The sequence below is a fragment of the Pagrus major genome, chromosome 17 (assembly GCF_040436345.1).
Source record: "Pagrus major chromosome 17, Pma_NU_1.0".
Taxonomy (NCBI): Eukaryota; Metazoa; Chordata; class Actinopteri; order Spariformes; family Sparidae; genus Pagrus; species Pagrus major.
The window spans coordinates 18,613,420-18,632,233 of record NC_133231.1 but is presented as its reverse complement, the minus strand read 5'-3'; the positions used below and the strand labels follow the sequence as shown (position 1 = coordinate 18,632,233).

Genomic DNA, 18,814 nt, shown 5'->3' with positions numbered 1-18,814 from the left:
GAGGAACAGGGGGCCTGTAGGGGGCCTGAAGCTTCCCTTTATCCCCGGGGCCACACAGTTGGTTGTTCCAACCCTGTGTGAAGACCTCAACACAAAAAATATTGTGAATGTGACAATATACTCGATTCTTAAAATAACTATAGTGTTACTGCTAACAAACAAACCCAAATAAATTAAAAATTGTATTACTATATTATTATTATTACTTTATTATTATCAGTTATTACTTCAAATCTAAGTCAATACTTTAAGGGTGTGTTTAAAATATGTATGTATATTATAAATACGTGTGGTTGTTTGTTATGTATGTTCAGAGTGATTCCTGTTGTACTCCAGGATAAAAACACTGCTTGTAGTTTTGGATCAATGTCTTCTGTTTAAATGATGCATGATAAACAACTCTCTCGTATTAACTTTTTAATAAGTGCTTATAGCCCAGCCTGCCTTTCTTCCCTCCCTCCTCTGCTGTAAGCTGAATCCCATATTACATTACACGATGCAACTTTTGCGCCGCTGCTCAAACCCTACCAGCAGCCTACTTTAGCCAAGTCGTCGCCATTTTATTAAGCGTCTAAATAGCCCTCCCCAATCGCCTATTATGAACCGCAATGAGATCCTGTGCTGTGTTCACCGTTTTATCTCCTCCTCTGGCCACATGAAAATGGCCACGCAATTGCATTCCCGCACATCCACCAACCCCTCCGCGCGCTGTCAGCCTGTAACGCACACATGCAGCCCTCCGCGCCTCGCGCTGACACGTTAACGGGCTTGTATGCAAACGAGGGGGCACAATCCGAGCCATTATTACAGGCGGGAGCGGAGATGTAACTTTCCCCGAGAGAAGTGAGGCAAAAATAAGATCCAGCGTAACCAGTCCGCCACCTAGCTGCGGAGACGCGCCGACGGAGATCTGTCGACTGTATGATTATGAAAACACCCGCGCCAATGTTGTTGCACAGTCGGCTCCGCGCTCCGATGAGACTGAAACTCGGTTTTAGGAGGTGTTTTAACCTCCGCTGGCCTTAGTTATGTAATCAAAGCAACATCTAATGCACCAAAGGCTCCGGATTGCTGTTGGTGCGAAGGGGAGAGCAGGACAGCAACACCTTAACCTCCTGCCTCAACGCAGTTGGCTCCGGGACGCGCTCTCGGGTAAGTAGCCTACGTAGCCTTATTACAGATTTTCATGGCAGTCTCTATTAATGTGTGCAGGCCTGTCATCATCAGCGAGCTCATAGCAGCAGCACAGGAGGGTTAGTGGGGATTTTAGTGCATCCGCTTTGCGCTAATTTTATCCCTTGTTGCTGAGTACGTTTCTCCTCGCATGGTGATATTTCTTATTTCAATGTTGCTGACACCAGCAGAAGGGCTGGCAGAGGACAGACAGGAGAGAGGAGGAGGAAAAAAAAGAAGGTGGCTCGGGACTAATCCACATCACAAACAGCACCAGCGAGCACATTTTGATGCTACGTAGCACCCCACTTCCATGTTGAGTTTCAGTGCGCGGCTGTGTGCGTGATTTAGGACGCTTAAATGTGCGTTTTATTTGATCGGGGAGATAGGAGTGACGACAACAACAACACGTGCATGTGTGTATCATTTGTAAGTGCGACAGCAGCAGGCGGATAGTGATTTTCAGAGGTGCGCAAAGTCATTATTGAGAAGGAAGCCCCTGTTGACGTCCTCAGTAAACCAGTGATAGGTTGCTCCAGTGCGGTAACACCCCCACTGCCCATACTGTATCTACAGTAGCAACATCAGTCAGCCTACGCAGCTGCGACCTGGGTACACAATGTACGACCAACACACTTCTTATTCACTAACTAGGCGAAAGTGCGTGCGTGCGTACGTGTGTGTGTGTGTGAGGAAGAAGAGGAGGAGGAGGAGGAGGAGGGAGACTCACGTGAGAAACTTCCCTCTGTGTGAGGCTTCATGGTTCAATATGTTTGAGATGCCATCACATCACAGCAGCCCTCATTTCCAGCTGGGCTGCCGTGCTCCTGCTGTTGTCAGGCAGATGATAATGGTGTTGTAGTTATTGATGATAACACCGTCATGGGATGGTGATGATGGCTGGAAATATGGTGGGCCATTATCGTGATTTAATCGTCGCCTCAGCGCTGCCGAGGAACCACACTGACTGTGGTGTCAAGTCCACCCATCATCCTGTCACTGGAAATAGCTTCTGGTCTAATGTTAGAATAATTTTGAGTTATGTTTGAGAGGTATAGCTCTGGAGAGTATAAAAAGCTATTAGTATGCACTTTGACTGATGTTGAATGGGCTTGGCCTTTTTTAAGTTTGAAAACCTGCCACTCTCATTCTCTTGTAGTCACTTCGCACAACACCCGCATGACTCATACGACTCGTGCCTGTGCTGTCTTCATCTGCCATCAAGGTCACAAAAAAGTGGCTGCACTTCTCCGAGAGGACCGCTGTCCATTTCTAGGCTCTTTTTACTTTATTGTAAGGAGGCTCGGCCTTGAAAATTGCTCCCCAAAACTGTTACATAACAGCAGTTACTGGAACAGATGTTGATTTGAGCTCAGTATGATTCAAGGGAAAGGGTTTGGGTGTGGAGTGACCAAGAGGCAGGAGAGATAGCCCACTGAGCTCTTAAATGAAAACATTATCTGAGATGCTCTAGTAAGTTTAAGGGGGCAGCTCGGTGCGTCGAGAGACAGAAGAGCTATTTCGCAAGAGGCTCTCAGGAGAGAGCTGCAAGAATGCTCGGCAGGGTGTGTTTTATTAGAAAATGGATGAGTGTCTCCCTTAATGAGAGAGAGAGTATAATGAAGGAAGCATGACAGAAGATGCTACTTCCCTTTGGTACGTTAATAAAAACGGGGCTGAGCACAGTGCGAAGGAGAGTGAAAGTTTTTTTCTGTTGAAGGGGAATGTTATTTTAGGGTGTGTTACTTGCTGTAATGTCACATTAAAAGTCAATTTACAATGGGGTCAATGAAAAGCTTACTTGACTTAGAGGAAGCAATGGGAGGAGGAGGAATTTGCACTCCTTTCCAAAAATAAGTTTTACCCTTTCCTACGGATTTGTGTTACCACTACTGAAAGGGGAGGAGGGGACTGGTCGGACCGTGAATGGAGGGATTTAGGCTGAAGAGGAGGAAAAGAACGAAGTGGAGGAGGAAATATGGTTCTGATTAACATGGATACAGTGTATGAGTTTGACCATTTTACTGTGTGGTCTACAGAGAGAGAAAGAGAGAGAGGGAGAGAGGGTGGATGGGACTAATAGAGAATGCATGCAAAAGCTTTTCTGCCAAACATGAAAAGGGGAGTTTCGGAGAGAAAAGAAAGTACAGCAGAGGGAAGGGTGGGAGGAGAAGTGCTTGTGGGAGTAGCTGAGAACAGAAGGCGCAAAGACAGTGGGGAAAGGAGGGGAGGAGACTGGATCAAGTGTTTGAATTAGTCAGGAGCTGATTGATTGATATATTGATTTGGGGGGAAGAGTACGGATAAGAACATAAGTAAAGCAGAGAGGTTTAGGGAGTGTTGCTGTCTCTCAAGAGCGGCCGTTATTTACAGATTGTCAGAGAGAACTAGCTGAAGCTGTTTTTAAAGAATGTGAGTGGGTCCCTCTTCCAGTTAACGTCGACATTCTGGGAATTGGCGATGTTGATTGGCCCCTTGGGTTTTCTGTATGATGAGATCATCTCTGTGGACATAGACTTTAGCACCTCTCTACAGCTGCTTACAGGAAGGGGACTTTCCCCTCAATTCCTGTACTGCTGCTACTCAGCATCTGAGCTCACTGAAATGACTAATCACTGGCCTCTCTATCTTTCTGTCTGTCTTTTCTTTCATTTTCTCTCTCTGCCCTGAACTTATTCTCCTTCAGCTCAAGCCAAAAGGACAAGAGAGAGATCTTCCTTCGCTGGATGAAGGAGCCTGACTCTCCTTGGACCTTTTCTGGATATTGTTTTGGAAACCTCTCGACCTTCACGTGCACTCTACTCTTTGCCTTTGACCCCTCTAACCCCACCGGGGTCATTTAAAAGTGTTATACTGGAAACCACACAGCGTTCGACTTCTCCCCCCTGACTTCTCTGATGGACCAGAGAGTGAAGGGGGGAACGCCTCCCACCACAAACTCCACTCTGGACCCCACCTCCGCACCTGAAGACTCTGGACAGGAAGTGGCAGAGAAAAAGAGGAGAGGTGAGGGGGAGAATGGGCATGTAGGGGAAAAGGAGGAGGAGAAAAGGGGAGCAGGGAGAAAGAGAGAAGGAGACAAGGGGGCAGTGCTGGAGCTGCTCATCGAGGGGCGCTGTGGAAGCGCGGGGCAGCAACAGCTTCAGATCTCCGGCAGAGAGACGAGCTGCCCTGACGGGAATGTACGACTCCGGATCGGACTGCAGGCCAAACGCACCAAGAAACCCCCCAAGATCTTGGAGAGCTATGTGTGCAAGCCCACCATCAGGACCTATCAGAGGCAAGGCAGGGGGGCACTGGTGAGGGGGGATGGCGAAGGAGGAGGAGTGGGTCAGCAGCAGAGCAAAACCAGCTCGGCTCCAGACGAGGCAACCAGAGATCAACGCTCAGGCTTGGATGCTGTCCAGACCACATCCAAACAAACTGCATCTGCTGCTGCTTCACCGCCACTCGCATCATCATCATTATCATCGCCGTCATCATCATCCTCGTCATCGCAGCCACTGTCCTTATCATCGACATTTACGACAGCTTCCAGCCCGGCCTCAGTCCCTGCCATAACCAGCCAAGGGACCAAGTCAGCCAAACAGGTGAGTTAAGGACAATTTGCCTCACACACATACAGATTTTCCTCATTCCAGCTGTCAGTACTGCTATTAGTGTAAATTAGCTTAAAATGGAAAAACAAGCCAAGAGTTACATGGCACACACTGTAAACTGTAAACCTCCAGACAGGCTTCTCTAGTGCAAAATCACCCAGCTTTGTGCTCAGATGTAATAAGGTCAAATGAGCTATTGTCTCGATACTGAAACCTAAGCAGCCCATTTAAATAAACAGACCTATAAATAGGACAACAGCACGGCAACCACTTGGAGCTATTACAGACATTGGTCCATCAGTCCCTATGACAATCGCCTGAGGGTAAGCTTATTGCTTTAGCCGTGCTAACGCCACTCAAGCTGCAGCATACCAAAATTACAGGACAAGTACGAAATGTCAAGCCTTCTCATCTGTATTAGTGGCAATTTATAGCTACCAATCGCACAGCTTTCTCTCTCTCTTTGCCCGTCTCTGCCTGGCTCTCTATATCTGTCCCTCTCTTCTATTTTTACATCCCCTCTTTTCTCTACCTGCTCTCATTTATCTTTCACTCCCCCTTCTGTCCCTGTCCCACTCCCTTCCTCTCCCTTTCTCTGCCTTTGTATTTCTCCTTTCTGTGTCAACCCCGTTCCTGTTTCCATCACCTCACTCTCTCCTTATCCTCAGTATGCCCTCTTTTCTCTGCCTGATTGAGTCATTTTGTCCTCACTCTCTCTTTTAATGGGTGGACAAAAACAAAAGCATTTCAGTTATTGTCTCTTTCGCATTGTCCTTCACTGTCAACAACAAACTAATAGACGTCGCAGCCGTTGTTGTCTCTGACAGCGATTCCATCTTTGCCTTCCCCAGGTTCCTATCAAGCTGGCCGATAAGACAGAGGTGAATTCAAATGGCTCATCGGAGAGAGTGAAGAAAGAGAAGGTACCGAGTGTTAATGGCCAGCCTGGCCCTGCAGGACACAAACCCGGTTCTCCCACAACAGACCAGACAGCTTCAACTACTCTTTCCACCCAGTGCATCCAAGCCCTGTCTGCTTCAGAAACCAGGACTGAAGGAAAGACCTCCAAGAAACATAATGGTTTGGTACAGACAGCAAAACAGAAGGGAATATCGAATGGGAAAGGTTCTGCCGACATCATTGGCACTTCCACCTCATCAAAAGTCAAAGTCGGAAAACACAGCAGCTCCTCTGTTTCTTCTGTGGACTCCTCGACGAGACCTCCAGTTTCCTCCAGCACCCACAAAGAACTGTCCAATAAGAGCAGGCCAGACTCTCCTTCCTCTCTCTCAGTCACCCCTAAACCACAGTCCTCCCCTACTGCGGATCTCTCCTCTGCCCAGTCCCAAGATCAGGATCTCTTACTAGTGAAAAAGAGAGAGAAAGAGAGGAAAGTGGAGAAACGGAAAGACAAAAAATCGAAGCGGGACAGACTGGAGGCTGAAAGAGCAAAGAGCGAGAGCAGAAAGGAGGAAGGAAAGAAGAAGAAAAAGAAAGGGAAGGATGGAAAATCAAGACATGGTAAAGAAAAGGATGAAAGACATAAGACTGATGATACATGGAGGGATGAGCTAAAGATTGAAAGAGGAAGGTCTGAGAAAAAGAGGGATAAACTCAGCCCAGACAGGCAAAAGACAGAGGATAATATTGCAAAATGTGGTGAAACAGTTGATAGCGGCAAACTAGATAAAACCAATAAGATAGTGAATCCAAGCAGACCAGATGAGATAGACAAGCCAGATGACGGTTGCAAGCCAGTCAAACAAGCTGAGCCTGCAACAGGTGATACCAGTAAATCAAAAGAACAGGACGTCTCAAGACATTCAACTGTGCCTCCAAGCCACCCCTCTTCTTCTGCTCCTCCCCCTCTGCCCACTCCTTCTGCCCGTGCCCCTGTTTCTCCCCCTTCTTCCCCCCAAGAGCAGGACAGCCGCCCGCTGAAGAAACGTAAAGCCAGACGGCCCAGCTGGACCAAGCTGGTGCACAGAGCTCAGAGAGCGGAAAATCAGGAAGCCCCTTCAGATTCCCAACATAATCCTTCGCTAAGTTTCCCCCAGAACCCCAAAACATCACTTCCTGCCAGGGCCACTATTCAGCAGACTGATGAGTCACACCCAGCTCCCTCTAGTTGCTTAACCAGCGCCTCCTCCTCTATCTCTTCTACAACCAAACCTCCATCCCCCAAGCAGAATCACCCCACATCAGACCCTAGCCCCCCTGTTTCCAGATGCACCATCACCCCTGCCCGAAAAAGGGGCCGCCCTAAATCTCACAGCTCTAGTGTAGATGAACCTCCCCCGAGACTTTCACCAAATGCTATCCCAACTGAGGTGCCTCTTCTGGGGTGTGACGGAATTCAGAAAGCGCCCGTGCTGGAATCAAGTCCAATCCTGCAAAGTGCTGCTCAGTTTAAATCCAGCCCCAAGAAGCGTGGCCGTCCTCCCAAACGACCCCTCCCCGAGGACCAGAGCGGAGATGCACTGAATCGCACTGAAGATACAGACAGATGTAGAGATTTTCATCCTCCTGAAAAGGGCAGGCAGCTAAAGATCAGGAGGCTGATTAATGAGATGAAGAAAAGAAAGAAGAGGAGACTCCAAAAGGTAATGCTGTCTGGGTATGTAGGGAAGGAGGGACGGGGAAGCGAGGCAGCAGATGGTGAGACTTCTTTAAGAATGTGTAAATCAATAGAGACGACAACAGTACAAACGCTTTCGGCCCTGTCCTCGTCCTTTGGGAGTACGCTGGGCCCTCAGATCAATGTGAGCAAGAGAGGGACCATCTACATGGGAAAGAGGCGAGGACGCAAGCCTAAAACCCAAACTGCTCCGACAGTCCAAACCAACTCCCAGAACTCCTCTCAGTCGTCTCTGTTTACCAACCCCTCTGAAACATCTCTCTTCTCCAACCAACCCCAGCCTCCTCCCTCTCACCCATTCCCCTCCCCTTCTCTTACCCACTCCAGCGGGGCCCAGAGCCCTTACAGCGAAGGCAGCCTCACAGAACCAACATCCTCCCTACTTTTTCCTCACCCCTTCTCCCTCCCTTCCCCATCATCCTCCTGTACCTCCCCACGACCTCCCTCCTCCTCCTCCCTCTCTCCCTTTGTGAAGAAGAGTTGTCCATGTCAGGGAAGGCACCACTTCCCCTTTCACCAGTCATCGTGTAAGCTCTCCTGTCCCACTCCTCCACTGCATCACACTCCCGGCTCCCCTGGCCACCTGAAAGAGGCCACACCCTCCCCTAGGAGTGAATCACACAGCGAAGAGACACTGCCTAGTGATAGCGGGATTGGAACAGATAACAACAGTGTTTCTGAGCGAGGGGAGATTCGGGGAGCTCGAGGCATGCTTCGGCTGGGTCAGGGGTCAGGAGTGATCCTGGGGGGTCAAAGGCACCCTTCCTCTCTTATCGACCGTCCCTCTCCTGTCTCCTCACCCCTCTCTCACATGCCCAGACACGCAAACCCCATTGCCAACTCAACATCTGTGGATCGGCACCGAGACAGACACAGGCACAGGCGGAGGGATTATGACTGTTCCTCCTCCTGTACTTGCATGTGCCCATGCCCCTGCCCAGGACACAACAAGTGCACTCATTCAGATTACTACCCTTGCCTTGGGCACAATGCACTGAAGCGACAGAAAAATAAACACAAGAAGAAACACCAGCAGCTGCACATGCAGGATCCAGAGTTTCTGGCTGAGCTAGAAGACCTGATCGGTCAGTTCAGTGAGATCCATATCGGACGGCGAGGTTGGGCGAGGACAGGACTGGGACAAGGCTTTGATGGGAGTGGGAACGCAGCTGGAGGAAGGCGCCATCACTCCTCCTCCCATTCACACCGCTCCAACATCTTCAGGATTAATCTGAATGGCTTCTACTCACCTCACCCTTCACCTTACTCTGCTAATACCTCCTTCTCCCCGCAGCCCTTCTACCCCTGCCAGCCTGTGCATTGTAACAGGAAGCCAGACCGCAGGCAATGTGGCTGCCCATCAAAGTTCCAGGAGACCATTGAAAATATGGGCTTTTACAGCAGCTATCCTCCAGCCACAACACTTTACCACCACCTCCCCAGTTCCTACCCACTTCCCTCCCCGCACCAGTACGCTCCCCATCAGTCCCATCATGCCCACTTCCTCCTCAACCCCGCCAGGTTCCACAGGCGGAGGAGCAGGTTGCTGAGGGAAGGAGCTTTGGGAGGAGATGTTGAGGGAGATATAGGAGGAGGAAGCAGTGGAGTAGGAGGCTCACACCTCAGCTCAGGGTTCACATCCAGCCTCTCCTGTGGCTGTGGGAGGAGCGAACACAAACACAAGCATAAACACCGTCACAGGCACTGTGAGCGAGATATGGATGACGAGGAGGAGTTGCACGAGGATGAGGAGGAAGACGGGATGGAGAGAGAAGGATTGGCCAGTTCAAAGTCAAGGTCAGGATTCATTTTGGGCCAAGGAGAAGGAGTAAGGAAAGGGCCAAGAGGAATGGGGAGTATGCTGTCTAAAGAATCACCTTGGTTATGTGAGAACGGAAATGATTCCTTCTCCTCCACTGCTGCTGCCACGTCATCGTCATCCTCAGCAGAGAGGTACAAACAGACATCTCTCACCTCGCTGGGGCTGGGCTCCTCTCACCTGTCGTCATTCGGAGGAGGCTGGGGCGGCCTGGGCCAGAGCTGGACGAAATTCGGTGGCATGGGAGGGACAGGATTTGGGAACTCAAACCCCAGCTGGAGAAGCTTCACCGGGGAGCAACACGCAGGCCGAATGATTGCATCAGACGGAGAGGATGAAGACGATGAGGACGTTCAAGAGTCACACTTGTACAGAACGTCGCCATCCCCAACGCACACCAACCTGTTCACATCTGCTGCCATGGCAACAGGGGGGAGGGGTCTGAGGAGCAGATTGGCCGGGAGGAATCCAGGAAGTGGAGACAGGTCATGGAGGAGAGATGAGCCAGCTTGGACAGAGAGGAGAGAAGCAGGTGAGGATGCTTGAACGATTTCATCTATAAATAGAGCGCTGACATGCATGTGCTTCTGTTTGATTGGCTCAGTTTGATGCCAGGATGGTGCACATACTTGGACATACTACAGTGTTAGTATGTTTCTGGCTGGGAGCTGTCTGTGCTTCAAAAATCTCCATTGTTAATATTGCCTCTTGAATTGTGTGAATGCATAGTTGTATTATGTTATTATTTCATTGGCAGAAAATATGAATACATCGAGTACGGACAGTAATTTAGAACATCAACTGTGCTTGTCATTTTAAATCCATGAATAGCACCCAGATCCTGACAGCTAGCTGAGTGATTTTATGCCAAGAGGCTCTTCAAAATGCACAGCGTGACAGATTTTTATGTTTGCACAATGTGGAGATGAGACCAATAGTTTGCCCAATATAGTGACAGCAGAGCTTTTTCTCAGGTGTTGTTGAGCCACACATCAAAGCCTGGAGGGTGTTTGAGAGGAAATCAGACTCCGTTCTTTTTATAGCCAATTTCAGACTCCCTCTGCTGTGCAGGGGACGTGCCGAACACCCCCCCACCCCCCCACCCCCCCGACACACACACACACACACACACACACACACACACACACACACACACACACACACACATACAAATGCAACCACTCAGCAACCACTCTCTGCTCTCTGTTGGAATTTTTAAGAAGTGTTATAGCAGGAGGGCAGCATCTTGATGGGAGTCTTTCCAGAAAATCTTTGAAATCTTCCCGGTCTGCAGCGAACCGCACGCTGTTGCAGGCCGGGGCTATACCCAGTGAACACAGTCATTAGTTAACCACCAGATTGGCTATTTAAAGCCTGGCCTATCCCTCACTGCTGGCCAACGGGGCCTATTTGACTTGGAAAAATCAAATAAGGAAAAGAGTGGCCAGTCTTGTCGGGGACTGCGGAAAATGGAACAAAAAGATAAATGACCTCAGGAGTGATTGATTGAGGAATAGCGGGAAGGTCAGAATGGGGGCAACGAGAGCTTGTGAGTGGAAAATGTTGTTTTTGAAAAAGGTGGAATACATTTGACAATGGTTCATCATCTAACTGAACACACATGTGTTTTGAAGTACAGCACGCTAGCACAAGCACACACACTTTTTTCTCTCTGCTCAGCTTTTTGGGATTGTGCTCCACGTGTGCATGCCCATATTAAAACGCATGCATTCTGCAGTGTTTGTCTCCATTCTTGTGGTTTTTTGCTGTCTGAGTGTGCGTACATAAATCACTTCTTAATGCATTTCCCAGAAGTGATCTGGTCAGAGGAAATGTTGTGACTCACCTAATATGTGGCCCCGCATGACTCAGCCTAGACTAGCCTCACCTCACACCTCCTGCTGGCTCAATCACTGATCCACATCTGTCTCATTTCCTCTCTGCCACTTACACCCCACCCTTCCCTCCTGCCTCCTCCTGCCTCCCCTCCCACCTCTTTCTATTTCAATGACTGCAGGTTTACAAGGTGACTCGAGAAGCCTGGGGCTGCAGAAAAGTGTGCCAACCTCAGACAGTGTGGCAGGGAAAAACAAAAGAAGGCCAGGGCGGCCCAGAAAGCACCCACTGCCCTCCACCGTATCCTCCCCCACACACTCATCTGCAGCTCCCTCCATGTCATCGCCTGACCTCTTGCCAGGACACAGCCACAACAGAGATGGGAGAGAAGTGGGAGGGAGAAAAGAGGAGAGAGGGCCAGAGAGAGATCGAGGAGGCGACACAGTGCAGCAGGTGACAGATTTGGAGCTGCAGGCCAGGAGGAAGAGAGGACGGAAGAGAAAACATGGTGACTCTCCTTGTCATCAGAGGTAAACGCTCACAGCTGTGTTATGAAGTACCTGAGCTGGTTGACTTGAAAATTCAATACAACCACTCACTATTGCTATATTAACCCATCGTTTTCAGCACTGTGTGCTAAACCAGTGCCTTTTCTCTCTTTCTCTTTTTCCTCTCTATCGTTCTATCTCTCTCTTCATGCTTTCCTTTTAGTGTCGCCGAGGATAAACCCGAGGGTGACACCCCCACTGAATGTTTTAGCCAATCAGATGTCGACCAGGCTCCTTCCCAACCAGTTACCATCCAAAGAGAGGAGCGAGCAGATGGTCCTCCCAGGAAGAAGTTTCTGAGGGCAGGACTTTACTCTGATGATTACAAAACCACAGAGTGAGTTGGAGTCATAAACAAACTGTTAAAACATTGTTTCTGTTATCATTTTTTTTTTCCTGTTTATGTATTTAATGTGTTTCTCTCCTAGTCCCCCCTCCTCCCAAGCCCAGCAGTTGTGCAGAGAGAGTATGGAGTACACACCAGAGGAGCGTGAATACAGCCTTTTACCTGCTCCCATGCATGTTGGTGAGTAAATAAGAAAATGATGCTGCTGTAATTTGTTGTATCTGCGATAGCTCATCCAAACTCCCTTTGTGTCCTCCAGGGAAATACCTGAGGCTGAAGAGGATTCATTTCCAGTTACCTTATGACGTTATGTGGCTGTGGCAGCACAATCAGGTACAGTAGAGCCTGATAATGCAGAATCAGGATCAAGCTGAAGCATCTTTGAGGATTAAAGTGATGGGGTACATGTTAACTCTCATGCTGTGTTGCTGCAGCTTCAGAGGCAGCCTGCTGTCCCCCTGAAGAGGAAGCGGCGCTACTGTGAGTTGTCAGAATGGGACGTGTTGTCTTAAGGTTTAGTTGATGGATCAGATCAATACTCTTATACACTGTGCCTCTCTCTCTGTTTCACTCAGGCCGGCTGAAGGAGAGGACTTCATCCTCTCTCAGGACAGCGGTGAGTCCATGTGGCTTCAAGGGACAGTTCACCCCAAAATCAAAAATATATATTTTTCCTCTTACCTGTAGCGCTATTTATCCATCTGGAATGTTTGCATGTGCGTTGTCATGTTTTGGAGATATGGGCTGTAGAGATGTCTGCCTTCTCTTGAATATAATGGAACAAGAGGGCACTCAAAGCACCAAAACTACTCAAGATACTCCACAGACCTTGTTGTGAGATGTGTCATGTAGAAACTGATTTATTTCTACTGAACTACAACGCCAGAAGGAAGCGTGACCAGTCTTCCTCCTCGACTGAGTTATGACATTAACTAGCTTAGTTAGCTAGTCTCTCATCCATGATGAGAACGCATGCTTCCTTCTTTGAGCACCACAAGCCAAGTGCCATCTAGTTCCATTGTATTCAGGAGAAAGCACACACCTCTACAGCCGATATCTCTAAAACTCCTGTGGGCCAATGTTGGACTGCCATAAGTTTCAGTTTGGCCCACAAGATGTTTCTAATTTAAAAAGTAAATGTAAAAGTTGATTTAATGCCATTTTTCATCTTAACAACATGATACAATCAGGGTGGAGGTAACTAATTAAATCTAAATCTACTCAAATTACTGTAATTTAGTCATTTTACTATCTGTACTTGTGCTTTCATGAGTATTTTTCCAAGTCTGTAATTTAACTCGTACTTAAGTATGCATTACACTGTGTAATTTACTCAGTTACTTCTAAACCCTGCCATTAAAAAGAAACTAATACTCTGAGCAGCTTTTGAGAAGATTACTTTGTTCTTTTTCTCAAGTGTTTTTTTTAATACCAGTAGTTTTACTTGACACTGAGTAATATTTCAGTAATGTAACTGTACTTGTACTTGAGTACAGATTTTCAATACTTTTTCCACCACCGGATACAATACATGTTTCAGTTTTGGCCGTCCAAGGGAAAGAAGGTTTGGGTCCCCCTGATTGAGAAGGATAAATAATGTTACAAAAAGGAAACATATGAGTTTTTGACTTTGGGGTGAACTATCTTTTTAGGTTGATTCCCTCCAATAAAGAATGCTGCTTTGATATCTGTTAAAACATGCTTGTGTCCCTCCGTTTTCTTTCTATTTTACAGGAGGAGAGCTCCAGTGACATCACCAGCCTGTTTCCTCACCTCGACATGGATCCTCTGACCAGCAGTGAGAGGTATGGAAAGAACACGGTGATGCACTATTCAAGACAAACTACTTAATGCGCTGGTACTGAACTGATGTCAGTGTGGATGGCTTATGTTTCCCCCTGTGTGCCCGGGCCAGGAGCTTTGTGGTGAAACACCACGTGTTCCTGGTGAGGAACTGGGAGCTGGTGAGAGACAGACAGATCCGACTGAGGATAGAGAGGGAGAGAGACGCAGAGGGAGAGGAGGGGGACGCGCCACATCCGTCCTGTGATGAAGCCAATGGGGACAACAGCCACATCAAGTCAGGTCCATGAAGCAAGTGTGTGTGTTAGTTTTTGTTTCTGTAGGTGTTTGTGTATGCTTACCTACGTGTATGTGGTTGAACTCTATACATTTTCATTTTTACTGTACATCTGTATAGATTTCTCCTGGTGTCCCGTGTTGTGTCTTTTACTTTATGTGTGCATGTATGTGTGCGTGTGTGTGCTCTGCTTACAGCCCGTCGTCCTCATATTTGGCTTGTCTCTCCATATCATACTCAGCAGCACAAACTAAGTGGTTTTCCAACCACAGAATTTCAGCCTGCAGAAATGTTTCCCCATTTCTGTCATCCACTCTTGGTGTCCAAGAAACCCAGCAGGCATCAACTTTCCCCATTAGCAGTGAAACCACACAGTTTCCATCAAAGACTCCCTGACTGATGGCAGATAGGAATCAAGGGAAAATAAGGACACTCGAACAATCAAAGATATATCAGTAAAAGAAATTACATGCCATTTTTATTCCCTCCTGCAACGCCTTTACTAACATACAGAATACTGTTTGATCTCTGACCCTCAGGTCAGCCAGCGGGGGTGGAGGTAACGGTTATCAGCAGTGACCCCCACCATCAGAGTCAGGACACCTCCAGCTCGCTCACTGCCAGCCCCTGTGTGAGTGAACAAACGCACCCACGTAAAACGATCTTTTCTTTAAAGAATGCAAATTTCCACAAGGATGAAAATCTGCTTTTGCAATTAGCTGTGCATACTTTTTCACCACAGCCCACCAAAACCCAGAGCAGACCAGAGGAGGAGGAGGGAGAGGAAGAAAAACGAGGGGAGGAAGAGGCCTGCAGCAGAGAACAGAGGAGGAAACGGCTGAATGATTTACTTTTGACCCTGCAGCATTCATAAGCTAACAGAGAGAGGTGAGCTGAGCATCAGATACTAAAACAGGAGGGACTCGGAGATGTATATGAACACTTTTATTGATTGTATCTTGTCTTTGTGTAGGTGGGACCACTCTGAGAAAGGGACCAGGCCCACCACTGGACAGATGGACAGGAACTGATGTCATAACACTGCTATTAACAGTAGCAGTGCCACAGAGAACAAGCGAGCAAAAGGGAGAAGAGAGCTGGAGAATATTAGCGCCTGAAAACGCAAGAAAGACATCTCACACACTGACAGATGAGTGTGTTGAACCTAGCGCTCTGAAGGGCATCACACCAAGGATGAAACCATGGCAACACATCTTTTGTCCAAGTGGCGAGGGATGAGAGAAACGGAGATAGATTGTCCCGCATGAAAGAAAGAAACAGACCAGCTGAAATGAATTTGCACTAGTGCTGGATGAACAGGCACACTAAAGACTGTATGTATGCTGAGTGGACACACTATAAACACACACACATACACTTTGATGGCTCTTTACTTCGGCACCTTAAGACAAGACATCGTTCGGGGACTGAAAGCGGACATGTGCGGTACTCAGCATTTCGGCTCTGAAGTTTCCAAGAGACGAGGAGTTCACAATAACTGCCCGAGGGAACACAAATGTAGCCTGGGCCCTAACTAGGTCAAAATCGAACCCTCATTTAATCGTTAAGCTTTCAAAGTCACATTGCACCTTTGGGAAATGACACGAGGAGAAGTGAACCAGTTCCAAGCTGTTGAGACAGTGTTAGGGTTTTTCTTCACTTTACCAAGACAGTGTCTGCTATGTACCAGTGAATAGGCAGGGGAGGGGGGTGGGCTTAGTGATAGGAATTTTGGCATCGCTGCAAGAGAATTTCTAATGAGGTTTTAAGAAAGAAGTTATTTTTGAAAAAAAAAAAAAAAAGAGGACAGCTTGAGTACTGTCTGCTTAAGAAATGGACAGAATATATTCATGATAGGAATGTTTATTGTTGACTATTTTCAGTATTGCTTCCTGGGGAAGGGAGGGAGAGGGGTAAAAAGTGTTTTGTTTACTTCGGACTGCCTTTGAGAATGTTTCGCTCTTTGCTCCAGAGCTGTGACAATCAGAATGTCCTCGGGGGGGGGGGAAGAGAGAAAGGACAGAGGAGGAAAGGGAACGAAAAGTAGAATTGATTTGCCCCAAATGCTCTGTAGAAGTGCCATGTTGTCTCGTGTACGTACCTAAGCGAACTCATGCAGTCTTTAAAAGCAATATCTCCTCTGATAAGGACTATATAAGGACTTCCTTTGTTATGTTTTTTTTTTGTTTTGTTTTGTTTTTTAAAGTTGTGAATATTTGAGGATTGGAGGTCTTTTTTGTTTCTGTACAGTTGCAGAGTAGATTGTTCTCATCTTAGGAGCATCGGGCTAAGAAACCATAAGCGTTTAGTTTCATGTGAATGTACATAGAGAGAGAGAGGGAGAGGGAGAGAGAGACCTGTTTTTCCTTCTATCAGCAGTAGCGTGTTAAAGTAGTATTATACATGACAATACTATTGGGATTATACATAAACTTAATAATCAAATCTTTCATTTTACTAACATGTTTTTAACAGATTATACAGCTGACCAATATACCAGTCATTTCTCCTTCAAGTTAACTATGATTGTATATGATTTTTTTTGTAGAATGACATAATTTTGTCTCTTATTTTTTAGCCGAGCGTACGTTGTTTGTTTGTTTTTTTATTGGTCAGACAATCAGTGACAGTGACTTAGTTTTTTCCAGTGTTTAAATTTCTGCTCTCTTTCAGTAGTGTGGCTTCTAATAACAAAAAGCCAAGAAAGTGCAATTTCTTTGATTGTTTACATACTGTATGTATATTTTTCCTCTTTCCTTTTTTAACTAAGAGCACTACATTATTGCCAGTGGATGATTAACTTTATAGCAAAGGTACACATACAGAGTTATTTATCTAGTTTGCATGACATGTAACCTTTGCCTGTTGCCTCCGACTACGTGCATCTGAAAAACAAAACATCAAAAACAGTTATAACTCAACGCCATAGAATGTCAGCTCCGACTCTTTGCCTCTATAACCATAATAATAAAAGCATTTTATGTCTACTAGTACTAAACCCTGCGGACTTGTGGTGTGTCAGTTGTTTGGGGAGGTTACTGCAGTGATTTTAATCAGCTCGAGCTAACAGTGCTATCTAGTGGTGTTAGATTGTATATCTCGCACTGTGTTGTCCTCCATAATGACCCACAATGGAGGACGCTATCAAAGGAACATGGTTACAAGATGGGGGAGGGCTGCAGCTCACACCAGAGATTTATTCTCCTCTTTCTGCCCTTCACAACATCCTAGGGCATCCGGGGATCTGTAGATCGGAACAAAGAAGTGAGACAAGTATTCTCCATGGACTTAAAAGGGACGGCGTTAGGTGTTGAAAGTGTTTTATAGAAGAAAGAAAGAATTGTGAGGTTTCACTTCCTTTTGCGATCTGACTCGTGGGTTGTTTCCTGTCGTGTTTCAGAGAGCAACAAATACCTGACTTTTAATTTATGTTGTCTGAGGGAGGTATCCTCTACATTTATCCATAATGGCTCACATTTTTGAAAAAAGTACCCTAAAGTCACATATAATATCACCCTTGCATTCACTTTTACCAAAATATTACAATGATAAGTCACCCATATAAAAAAAGAAGAGTCTTTAAGAAACTGATATTAAGTATCAGAAATAATTGTATGGCAATAAATGTTGTAAAAGTAAATTATACATATTTACATGAATGTATATACTGTTTACTAAGGCCAGACAGGCTACAAATAGGACACAAGCACTGGGACAATTGCACCTACAATTAGGTGTTTTGTAGTGTTAGAATGCAACTAAAGTACTCTACTTAAGTATAAAGTTGAGGTACTTGAGTATTTACATTTCATCCAACTATACTATCCTTCTAGTCTACTACAAATCAGAGGCAGAGAGTTACAGATTACAATCATGAATTTCAATTTTCTCATAATCTGAAGGATGTTTATGTGTGAAGAAAATTCTCCTACTTCTTGAACCAAATGAACTATTTAAAACTCATTGTCACTACAGCTGGGTATAGTTCAAAAATGTTTGATACTGGTACCGGTACCAATACCTTGACTTCGATACCAGTTCCAAATCCATCAAATTTAGAAATCCGTTTTAACGAAAGATTACATTCAACATTACAGTAAAAATCTTTCGTTTTATTTTTCAGCTCCTTGCCTTTTTTTACAGACTCCTTTAAAGCTGTTTCATAACACAATGAAATATAAACCTAATTACCACAGTGTGGTGAGCTCCGTCTCTAGGCATGACCTTGTGTTTTTCCTGCATGCCTGGAGACAGCCAATCACCAGCACTGTTAGATCTTCCCACATCAAGCTTGCTGCATGCTTATTGGCTCGCAGAGGCTGGTGAGGTTATTTCCCGAGGTATGAAAATTTGGTATCGAATGACAAGACATTTTTCAATACTAAGTGGCATCGAGGCAGTTTGGTCGCTGCCATAAAAGTATCGATGTTCAGTACCCGGCCCTAATTGTCACAACTCTGAAAACAGGCTGTTTTTCTGAGCAAATAAAAAACAGTCATTTTAGAGATACATGGTTCTCAAAAGACAGCAATGATACAAATATATGATAATCTTATAGATTATCATATATTGACATTGTTCATATTGTATTAAAGTATTACTTTGGTAAAAGTGAAAGTCACCCAACAGAACTTGAGTAAGTATCAAACGTAGGAGTAAATCATACATATATTTACAAGTTAAACCTGACAATACTGTACTTAATTAAAAATGTTGTAAAGGAATCCAAAATTCATACTTGAGTCAAAGTAAAGATATTGTGTTAAAATGTTACT

The 18,814-nt window shown here is 46.1% G+C and overlaps 1 protein-coding gene across 4 annotated transcripts; it reads left to right on the top strand.

Annotated features, from left to right (window-relative positions):
• Positions 1 to 1,067: 1,067 nt before the first annotated feature.
• Positions 1,068 to 17,042, top strand: LOC141011791 (uncharacterized). 4 transcript variants are annotated; one of them, XM_073485075.1, is made up of 14 exons: positions 1,068 to 1,152; positions 3,860 to 4,763; positions 5,624 to 9,761; positions 11,247 to 11,595; positions 11,777 to 11,950; positions 12,042 to 12,139; positions 12,219 to 12,292; positions 12,394 to 12,439; positions 12,535 to 12,575; positions 13,694 to 13,764; positions 13,875 to 14,044; positions 14,579 to 14,670; positions 14,782 to 14,927; positions 15,013 to 17,042. In XM_073485075.1, the coding sequence occupies exons 2-13, from the start codon at positions 4,071 to 4,073 to the stop codon at positions 14,911 to 14,913; spliced, it is 6,078 nt and encodes a 2,025-aa protein (XP_073341176.1). In that variant the 5' UTR covers positions 1,068 to 1,152; positions 3,860 to 4,070; the 3' UTR covers positions 14,914 to 14,927; positions 15,013 to 17,042. The 4 variants fall into 4 exon arrangements, with proteins under 4 accessions (XP_073341176.1, XP_073341177.1, XP_073341179.1 ...); XM_073485076.1 differs by having other exon boundaries at positions 14,579 to 14,692; XM_073485078.1 differs by lacking the exons at positions 14,782 to 14,927; positions 15,013 to 17,042 and having other exon boundaries at positions 13,875 to 14,057; positions 14,579 to 14,668.
• Positions 17,043 to 18,814: the final 1,772 nt, after the last annotated feature.

Bases quoted from the DNA above. Each gene is read 5' to 3' on its own strand.
- LOC141011791 (XM_073485075.1), top strand. From the start codon at position 4,071: ATGGACCAGAGAGTGAAGGGGGGAACGCCTCCCACCACAAACTCCACT. The intron at 11,596-11,776 runs GTAAACGCTCAC...CTTTCCTTTTAG, and splicing joins GACTCTCCTTGTCATCAGAG to TGTCGCCGAGGATAAACCCG. The intron at 14,671-14,781 runs GTGAGTGAACAA...TTTTCACCACAG, and splicing joins CGCTCACTGCCAGCCCCTGT to CCCACCAAAACCCAGAGCAG.